Here is a 10949-nt window from a genome sequence, read left to right as displayed (position 1 = left end):
ACAAGAGAGAAGAGCTATTGATGGGGACGGAGGAGTTAATACTTATTGAGGGTGAGGTGGCACGTGAGACTCGCACGTGTCGGGGTTTACACGCCAAAACTATCTGATTCAAAGAATTTAAGATACGCATTAATGACGTTCTTCCATTTTAAGTGATTTTTTCTTTATTCGAATATTTCATCTGTTTAAATACAATATCCAGTGAATGGGGTGTTATACTAACTCTACTAATGAGAATTTATTGGCTAAATTAATGTGCAAAAATAGATTAAATTGTGACTGGTGCAAGTGCAGACTTAAAGAGGGAGTAGATGAAATTAAATGAAATTTGGGTGCAAATAAAAACAGAAAAGAGATGGATCAGTGTGGTGGTGGGGTTATTAAAAGGCTTCTATGTTTCAGGGCAATTGGTAAAGAGATTAAATTAAATGAAATTTGAATGGTTCGGTTTTGGAGTTAATTCTTCGGTTTGGTTTAGCAATATGGTTTTGTTGAGGTGCTGATGTAGCATGGTGGATTCTTTTTTCCAATTTTGATATTATATTTACATAATAATCGTTGCTATAAACTGAAAAAGTGAGAGTAAATCCTAGTAATATACTCCCTCCGTCCCACATAATTTTATACAGTTTAACTTGGCACGGATTTTAAAAAATATAATAGAAAGTGAGTTGAAAAGATTGGTAGGATGAGGATTCTATTTTTAAAATATTGATTTTATAATAAAATGTGAGTAGGAATGAGTTAGTGGAATATGAGGTCCACTACCAAAAATGGTAAAAGTGAAATGGGTAAAATTATGTGGAACGAACTAAAATGAAATATTGGGTAAAATTATGTGGGACGGAGGGAGTAATCTTTAAAGATTATGAATTTAGGTCACAAATTCGTAAAAGTGTAAAGATCCCCTGGAAATTTTAAAATTTATTATAATCGCTTCTTAATTTATAACTAGATATTGAATCATTTTGGTATATAGATGGGTGCGATCAAATTGTACATGGTAAATAATAATTTCAAATGGTTGAATTTATAGAGCTAATGAATATAATTTCACATTTGTCGATAATTAATTATTAATTTAAAAGAAAATGATTAAAAATGAAATGTTGATAATTGATTTGGTTTCTTTAAAAGCAAAAATTATTAATTCAAAAACAAATTGATTTTTTACCTAAAATTTTGATTACAAAAGTAAGGCACCGCTTCAATATTTTAGGGGGGTGTTACGGTACATTGCTATTTCTTGTTTTTTTTTTTTTTTGTTGGATTAAAATAGCAATTGAAATCGTTTCAACTTAATTTATTCTATTGAACATAAAGTGTATGAGTTTGTCTAACTTTCTTTGTTCCACTAAGCAGAAAAATTAGATATAAATCACAGTTGGATGATATTTGTGAGCCTCCTATAGTTGAGGAGTTGTGGTATTATTAGGATCATAGTCGATATAAATAAATCGTTTGTATTTTTTAATTACATTAATTTAAATCTAATGTTAGGGGAAGAAAATCAAGTCAGTGTCCTCGAAAATATAATTTAAAATTTACTATTTTTCCATTTCTGTAATTGAACGTCATGGTAAAAGAGAGGTCAAAGAGAGACCGACCAATATCTAATCTTCCCATGAAATATTGCATACACGAAATAAAAATCTAACTAAATTTAGAGGTGTCTCGTCATTTTTACTTTGGGTCCACCAAATACTACCAATTGAGGCGATTAAATTTTATAGCTTGTTATTCATTTCACATATATTAATTTATCGAATTATTCTTTGGTAGTAGTCTTATTTTGTCTTTATTTTCTATCAACTTATAATTTTATTTAGTAAAAATTATAGTTAAACCATATACGAAGCCTTAACACTGTAAAACAGTGCAGTATCTTTTGCTGCTCCTCAATAAAGATAAAATTCAGTGAGATGTAAATTTAATCGAAAAAAGTACTAGTATTATATTTTTTCATGACACATTATACCAAATCTACATTAAATAATGCACCCGGTTGATAGTAGATATTAGTATTAAGTACAATGTAGATATAAGACATTACAGTCACAACTTATAAGTCAAAAAGTTGAATTGAGTCTAATTAATGACCTTAAATTACCATACATGTGCATATTCAATTACTATTTAATTTTGTACTAGGTTCTGTATTTAACTATATTATGCAGTAATATGTGGATGCAGTTGTTTAATTAATTGTATTTGGTTCTGTATTTGAGTATAATAGTACAGTAATCCTTCCGTTCCATATAAGTGAAGTTTTTTTGTAAGCGATTTAAAAAAATTGTGTTAAGTGAGTTAAGTAATAAAAAAATAAAGAAGAAAATGAAAAAGGTAGAGAGATGAAGATAAAAGTAATTTGAGTAAAGTAAGTGAAAAAAAATGTGTTGACTTTTACTACTAAAAAGAGAAATGACTTCACTACTATAGAACATATAAAAATGGCAAAATGACTTTACTGCCGTGAAACGGAGGGCATATATATAATATGTTATGATTGAGTAATTACTCCTTTCTTTTGTGTGTGTACTAATCCATGGAAAAAGGTGGGCATACTTGCCTTGCTTAACGAAAACATATCAATTGCTTTCATCAAATTTTTCGATTGTTATCTTTTATATTTCATTTTCTCTTTTGAGCTATGCCGATTGGGGAATTTATAACCTGTCGTATGACATAGAAAAAATATATGTCCTTATACTGTTTTATTTAATTTATTTTAATAATAAAAGGTTGATTTACCACTAAAATATATAATTGATAAATCCTGAAAATCAGGTGGTAATCATGATTAACAACATAATACAAGTAGATAAGTGATATCGCATATGGCCTTATAATCGAAAGAATAACCAAAGAAGTATCAAAGGCGTCAACCGTCAGTAATGGCTTGTCCCTAGATGTCAATATATGTCGGACGCCCCCTATCAGAATACTGACGGATTATGTATGTCGATAATCCCGATAGTACACATTGATTTACTTTGAAACATACCATAACATGTAAGTGCAACTCCTAAATAAATTTGAAAACGAGATAAATTACGATGTATTCATCCTATTTGAACTTGAATGTGATGGATGCACAACAATACCACACAAATTAAAAGCGAATTCCTAATTCAGTCCATCGAGAATCATCAAAATATCTTTTCCTTAATGGCTAATCTAATCTAGACCTTTTTATGTGTATGAGTCAATCTAGAAAGCCCATGATATATATTTTTGCAGAATAAGTAATTGAGAAGTTAAGTGCAAAACTAGAGTACAAAAGTTTAGGAAGTTTGACTTGGTTGGGCAACTTTGGCTTTTGGAAAGTAAGCTTCATAGAATATATTGAAGGCTGCATAATTGCACCATTATCCTAAAAGTTATCCAAATTATATGCCAAAATAATCATACTAATCGAAATCTTTGATCCTTTGCTCAAAATTTGAGCTATTGTTTTGTGCAATAATTGTTTATGCGACATGTGAACCTTGTTGTCGGCTGTCCAAGTAATCTAAAAGGCAACAACATTTTTAATTATTTATTTTTAATATCGTTTCATTCACGTATTTTAAATCAGTTGCCATATCAGCTCGTAATTCACAAAAAATGGAAGAATGAGATGATTGCAAAAATTTCATATTTCGTGTTCCATTTTTTAGATTTGAAAGAAATGTGGAACGTGCAAAAGGACCTTCTTTCGTAATTGATTTGGAAATTTTCCCAAAATTATATTAAGTGCAACCCCCAATTTTAATAAATTTGGTAGGAAATAAAAAGTGCAGCAATTAGTTAGAAAGATACTCCTATTAATTGAATAGTGTAATTACCCGTGCACGCCGGCGCAGTAGTTAACTCCCTATATAATATTTCACCCTCCCTCTCATCACCTCTTCAATTATGTAAAAATAATTATACTCATGATATGTAGGTAGAATATTAATAGTAATTTATTTCATGATAACTTATTCATTATTTCTCAAATGTTCATAGCAACAACCCATTAAAAAAGCACATATAAGTTTTAATGTTATGATATCATGTGCAATTCTTTTTATTTGTTTATGTATTTCATATTTAATGCCAAGATGTTAATTACTATCTAACAACTTGTCTAAGTCGCTAAAATTGTCGGTTGAAGTTAATGTTTATAGTACTCATGATCAAAAGTAGTAAATGTAAAACTTTGGTTAATCTAAAATAATTTTTGTTTTCGGTGTAGTTTAATTTTTGAACGATGATATATTACTACACCAATATTTCGTATGCTACATTTACAATTAGAGATACCTCAAAAATGTATTTTTTGCAATGCATCTTATTTTTGAAGTCTTTTATACTTCTTGGGTAGGAAAGAACATTCCGAACTAAGCTAAACTAGAGCTGTTTATTATATTTATAAGAAAAGTATTTATTCTAAGCAATTAGATAGAAAAAATGTTTTTATAGGAAGTATAATATTAGGAGAAGAAAAGAATATTAAAAGCTTAGCAATCTAAAAATGTTGTTTGCAAAATTGAAAGGCATCAACATATAATTGACTACTTAAAGTCATGATGATACTTATTTGATTGAATCATTCATTTCAAAATGAGTATTTTCTATGAATCATTGACTAATTTGAACGAGTTATATTTTCATGTGCTCTATTAAATCTGCGAATCGAGAATTTTATATTTGAAAAGAATATATGTACATATCATATCTTGAATTCATCAATGTCATGATTATGATAAAATTAAGTTATTTTAGTACTTGCATCAATATGCACATTAGGAAACATATTGCAGTTTTGTACTAGTATATTATTATATGGTAACGTTGTCGCAAAAATCCACTAACATAAGCACGCTATGTAATAATATTGCTTCTGTAACAAGCCTAGCATGCTACGACACCTGCATAAACGCACCAATTCTTTCTTTTTTCAAATAAATATTTTGTGATTTTACAAATTAGTGCTCCTCAAAGCATGCTTATAATGTATTTTGCTGCAGTAACTTAAAATAATACTAAGGGCTTGTAATTATACATGTGAGTTCGCCTGGTGTTAGAGCATGGTAATATTCGGGGCTAAAGTTTTCGAGTTCGAGTTTACTGTGGTGTGTCTTTTAAATTTATGTTCATTTAAAAATATCATTTGCGATCTCTGATCTCTGTTCTTTAAACTGAAAGACATTTTGATCCCAAAAAAAGTTCACAAAGTACAAAAGTCTTTCCATCGATATTACATCAAAATTCAGAGACGTCTAATGATACTTTAAAAAGAATAAGGATCACTAAGCAAAGTTTAAGAACTAATTCTAATTTCATTGCAATTCCTCATTTCCTTGTACCAAATGGAAATCGAAGAAATTGATGATGGGTCAAACAGCAAGTGTGTGAATTTATTTTTGACTCATATTGGATAGTAACGGTGGAATCATTTAAATCTGGCCCCCTTTTGTGCGACAATCATTTTACTCAAGCCTTAATTTGACTTAGTATTATTTCTGCAAGACGGCATATTTTCAGAGAATTAAATTGCATCATAAATGAAACTTATGCCATCCCACTCTCCATTTTATTTACACATTTCACACTATCAATAAAATTAATAAAATGTATTAACATTTTATTAGAAATATAAATATTATAAATTGTGAATTGCATAAATTTGAAATAAAAACAACAAACTGTAGAATAATATCTCAAATATAACATTTTGGGATCTCTGCTTCAAATAGAACATATAATATCTTAAATATAATTTCATTATTGTCTAAACAAACAAAAAATTGAATTAATATAACGAATCCAAACATATTGATTTATTCATTTCCTTGCTGAAATTTTGAAATAATTTAATTTTAGCATATTCTCGAGCCATTGTCCAGCCCATTTAATTGATTAATTGGAAGCCCAAATGAAGCCCATTTTAGTCGACAAACAAAAAAAAAACATATCTCCGTTGAGTAACAGATTTCTCCGCCGCCCAATTCTTCTCCTTCGCCGCCGGCACCGGCGCATTCTTGTAAATTTTCAAAATCCTCTTGGATGACTGTAACGGCGACTCATTTATTAGGGATTTGCGAGCAACAATGCTGTCGAGGACAACGCTGATTGCGTCCACTTTCTCTCTCTACTTCCCACATAAACCCCTCCGCCGTAGTCTTCCCCTTGCTGCTCCTGCTCTCCGCCGCCTTCTCTCTCTACCCTCTCTCAAGCTCCTGTCTCGTTTTTCGACTCTGAGCCCGCTCTGCTCTACCTCCGCCGCCGCCACAGCTATTGAGCCCTGCTACTTATCGTGTTCGTTGCCGGAAAAGAAGCCTCTCAAAGTAGCTGTACTTCTCAGCGGCGGCGTAGACAGCAGCGTCGCTCTCCGCCTACTCCACGCGGCTGGCCATTCCTGCACCGCCTTCTACCTCAAGATCTGGTTCCAAGTTTGTGTGCTCTCCATTTCTATCATTTTTAATTTTAATTGTGTAGTCAATTGATTATGCCCTTGCTAATAATATCCAATTGTCGGTTATTCGTGGTTAATTGCTGTTAAATTGTTATGTTTTTCTCATTTAAGCTCAGTTTGTATGGTTTTCAAACATGAATTGAGGGAATGGATTGCTTTAACTTGATACCAATTTACCAGTTAGGGTGTTCAAGAGGAGTATGGTGATAAAGTAGCTGCAATTGTATGATTTCTTCATATTTTGATGCCTGATAAATTTATTGCCATCTAGTTATCTGATTAATAATAACCTGGAGTCAAAATCAACTATATGCAGGTCGATATAAGCTAATAAAAGAGTCGTTTCTCTAGAAAGCTTAATTTTGATATGAGGCAACTCTAACTTTAAAACTCAGAATGCTTTTACCTATGTATAGTTATAAAACGATTTATGCCCGAAGCTGTTGTTTTTCTGGTTTACGCCCTACATTCCGTTGCCCTTGGGGAAACTTTATCCTTTTTCGATTTTCTGTAACTAGGCCATACCTCAGGCTATTTATTATAGGTTAGTCATGCACTCATGCTTGTGAAAGTGTATCCAATCCATGCAGGCTTCTGTTTATTGAGAATAATTGTCTAAAGTTCACTATTTTAGTCCCTTTGTGTGACCTTTATACTTTACCTATTTGTCACGCTTTTAAAACAAATGTCAGTTCTACTTATTGTGCGATATTATCTTTATTATAGGAAGACTTTGAGAACTTCTGGACTGAGTGCCCATGGGAAGAAGATTTGAGATATGCAAAGGCTGTTTGTGATCAGGTTATGTTTCTGTGTATTTGAATGATGTGATTTATATGTTTGCCATAGCATGCGTATTAAACCTTCCGCTTTTGTTCATTTTTGCTATTATGAGAATGAGAAATACATATATCCAGAAAAACTAATTTAAAGATGCATTAAGACCAGTAATAATTTTTCTGTTCACACAGTGGTGTATGTTGGACTAGATAATGGAAGTGATAAAGCATTCTTAAGTCCTCCTGACACTTCCTTGTGGCAAATGCATTTCTACTGGCACAGGGTGTGCTATCATTTTATGAATATGATCATCTTCCCCGCATAGGTGCATAAATCACATGTTTGTTTAATGCAATAGAGGTCCTTTGGCAAATCCAGTTTGTAGTTATCTTTAAAGTTGATATTACTAAATGTAGTGTATGTTTTATTGCAGGTTGATGTACCTCTGGAAGTTGTCCATTTGACGGATGAATACTGGAATAATGTGGTAAATATTTTGTATATTTTCTTTTTCTTGTTTAGGACCTCAGCTTTCTTGAGGTTAATCAGTATGCTCTTACTAGCAGTGCCAATATGCCAATCTCAACATCCACCAATCAGTCAGATAATCTCATAGTTCCGATTGTGAAGTTGTATGCTCCTGGTTCTGGACTTCGGTGTTTAGTTCTACACTTAACCCTTCACATATCACTACCAGCAACCAGCATCTTTAAGAAATTCCACGTGCTTTCCTTTTTTTTGGGGTTTCTGAGCTAAATTATCTTTTGCATGTGCGCATTTTATAGGGGAATTATTTTTTGGACTGAAGAATCTTAGACGTGGACCAATATTTCCCGAGTTTATATACTTTTCCCTTATGCCCTTAAGTTTTTGTTATGTGTAGGTGTAATTAATAGGCATACACTGGAGAATACCAGATACTGTATCTCCACCATCCTTTTCCAAGTCTTCATATGGCAATCATAAATTAGTGGGTCCTGCTTTGTCCTGATTTTTTCCATACTTCATACTTAGTGTAGTCCGCTAGCTCCTCCGTAACTCATTTGACAAAATAATAAACCTAGAGTAGTGAAGTTTTAAAGAAAGGGAATAATGTATGAAGTTTAATCTTCAGGTTTCCTACATAATAGATGAGTATCGATACGGCCGGACTCCAAACCCAGATGTCCTCTGTAATACAAGAATAAAATTTGGTATGTCTGCAAAACATCCTTATTCACATTCCTTATGCTTGCTATAATGCTAGTATAGTTTATAAATTGTTTTGTTGTAGGTGCATTCGTGGATGCCATAAGTGGTATGGCATTTGATTACATTGCCTCTGGACATTATGCAATGGTTGTTCACCCAAACAGTGATAACAAAGATGAGCTGTCTGCTTTGAGATTGTCAAAAGATATGGTAAATTGAGTGGTAAAACATGTGTTTACCTTTTAGTTCCTTATGATTTGAAAGTAGCTGGTGTCAGCTTCTTACTGTTGTTTAGGTAGTCAGTAGTCTCACAATCTACCTAAATTATGTTTCAGGTTAAGGATCAAACATACTTTCTTTCACACCTTTCACAGTCACAGCTTAAAGGACTTATCTTCCCTCTTGGATGCATTGAAAAGGTCAGGTTGGAATTTTATGTGGCCATATCATACAACGCGTATGCTATTTTGTTTTCTCGAGAAGCTGTTTTATGATTCCAATGGATTATTTTTCTCTATATTTTAACTATATTTTTTTGCCTATATTACTTAACTACTTACATTGATCCTTATAGGAAGAAGTGCGCCAGCTTGCCAAAATATTTGGATTGCCCAACCAGGACAGAAAGGATTCACAAGGAATATGCTTTCTAGGAAAGGTAGTTTCGCCGTCTTTGCAGAAATCTATGAAGATCATGCATGCACATTAAGTTTGTTGTCGAACGACTTGATATTTGCTAGAGATTTTTGAATCACTAGCTGTTTAGCCATCTGGCTTGCCTACACGCCCTATATGTTATGAACCTTTTATCATCGTTCAAAATTCTGCATTATAAATATTCCTGTGTGCTTGGCCACAGATTAAGTTTAGCGAATTTGTTGCTAGACACATTGGAGAGGAGGAAGGTTTGATACTAGAAGCTGAGACCGGAGATTTCCTCGGGAATCACCGAGGCTTTTGGTTCTATACAATTGGCCAACGTCAAGGGTTACGTCTTCCTGGTGGACCTTGGTAAGAAATCTCCTTAAGTTCTGACTGTTGGCGCATGCTTGATACAAACTTCTTTACTTATTGCCCCTAGTTTCTTAAATGCCGCTCTTTCTCATTTCAAATACACTAGTAAGATTTGTGATTTTTTAATTACTTGATCACAGGTACGTTGTGGAAAAAGATATTGAAAATAATGTAGTATTTGTATCAAGAAACTATTTTTCTGTTGACAAAAGAAGACGCCAATTTCGAGTTGGGTCCTTGAGATTTTTTAGCGGTTCTCCTCCAAGGATCACTCAACTTCAGTGCAAGGTATTTACATCTGTCTCTATTTATAAACTATGTTGAGATCCCCTCACATAGGAATTCTATATGTGTCTATGAGATCGAGTATCTCACTTTAAATTGAGTATCCCTTTCCCACAGTTTCCTGCTAAGGGTTGGAAATAGTATACTACTATGTTACATCCATGTAGTTGAGTCCTTGGGTTTCCAAAATAGTAACAAAAGAAGTACTTCGAATGATTGCTATTTCACTCGGAAGAAGTGAAATAGTTGAGAGTGAAATAGTTGAGCCCTTTTTGTGGCCGGTATCAACCTTAAGACAGGCTAGTGTAATAATCAGTGGATGTGAAACCCTTTTCAGGTTAGACATGGGCCTAAATTATACAATTGTGATTTGGCTATACAAGTTGATGAAGACGACGGTCATGAAATTGGAGTTGTGAAATTGTACGAAGATGATCAAGGTCTGGCAGCTGGGCAGTTTGCAGCCTTCTACCAAGAGTCGAGCTGTATTGGATCTGGTGTGATTTTGGAGTCATGGGACGACCAAGGCTTCCCCGTTTGTGGTAAGGCTCTAGAGATTGCAAAAATGAAAGATAAGTCGAAGCTGGGGAAGCCAGTTAAGATAAAAGTGGTAGAACAGAGTAAGCAAGAGGAGGAAGCTATTCTTCATCAGTGAAACAGTTATTTTTTGACTGTGTTGTAGATCATTGCAGTGGTTACATATATTATTCGAATGTGTTCCCAAAATAAGATATATAGCTTAATCTTAGGAGTATGGAAGTAAGGTACAGAGAGTCGATCGAAATTATTTATATGTAGACAAACTATTGGAGGTTTTATGTATAGACATAATCTATTTCCAATATTACTACTTTTTGTGCTTCTTGTATACTCGACTTAAATTTAGTTCAAAATTTTTAAATATATTCCATTTTTCAAGGGTAACTTAAATATATCCATGTTTATACAAAAATGAGTGTATCTAGTGGGGCCTTTTAATTCCATTTGGACATACCATGTTATATTGCCATATGGTATGCTTTGACCACCGAATATTTTCTCTGTTTTCAGATCAATATGATCAATTTTATGATTGGCCAAGTTGGGTAGTTATTGAAATAAATACGTTGCTTTAGATATAAAAATAGAATAGGAAAGTTATCAAGCGAAATAATCTCTAGTTATAAATGAATATACGAATAAGAAATAGTATTATGTATAATTAGGAATGAAAATTATGCTACAAAGTGCATATGTT

General features: G+C 32.8%; 1 protein-coding gene across 1 annotated transcript; it reads left to right on the top strand.

Moving 5' to 3' along the window:
* The first annotated feature begins 5909 nt into the window (after positions 1–5909).
* LOC125200610 (tRNA (5-methylaminomethyl-2-thiouridylate)-methyltransferase) lies at positions 5910–10580 on the top strand. Its single transcript, XM_048098288.2, has 10 exons — positions 5910–6419; positions 7169–7243; positions 7656–7709; positions 8337–8415; positions 8496–8623; positions 8749–8832; positions 8988–9071; positions 9273–9424; positions 9568–9715; positions 10050–10580. The coding sequence occupies exons 1-10, from the start codon at positions 6078–6080 to the stop codon at positions 10365–10367; spliced, it is 1464 nt and encodes a 487-aa protein (XP_047954245.1). The 5' UTR covers positions 5910–6077; the 3' UTR covers positions 10368–10580.
* The last annotated feature ends 369 nt before the right edge of the window (positions 10581–10949 follow it).

The sequence above is a fragment of the Salvia hispanica genome, chromosome 2, assembly GCF_029641045.1.
Source record: "Salvia hispanica isolate PSC_SH4W2 chromosome 2, Shi_PSC_v1, whole genome shotgun sequence".
Classification (NCBI taxonomy): Eukaryota; Viridiplantae; Streptophyta; class Magnoliopsida; order Lamiales; family Lamiaceae; genus Salvia; species Salvia hispanica.
This window is presented reverse-complemented; position numbering and strand designations above follow the sequence as displayed.

Bases quoted from the DNA above. Each gene is read 5' to 3' on its own strand.
- LOC125200610 (XM_048098288.2), top strand. From the start codon at position 6,078: ATGCTGTCGAGGACAACGCTGATTGCGTCCACTTTCTCTCTCTACTTC. The intron at 7,710-8,336 runs GTAAATATTTTG...TTTAATCTTCAG, and splicing joins ATGAATACTGGAATAATGTG to GTTTCCTACATAATAGATGA. The intron at 9,072-9,272 runs GTAGTTTCGCCG...GCTTGGCCACAG, and splicing joins GAATATGCTTTCTAGGAAAG to ATTAAGTTTAGCGAATTTGT.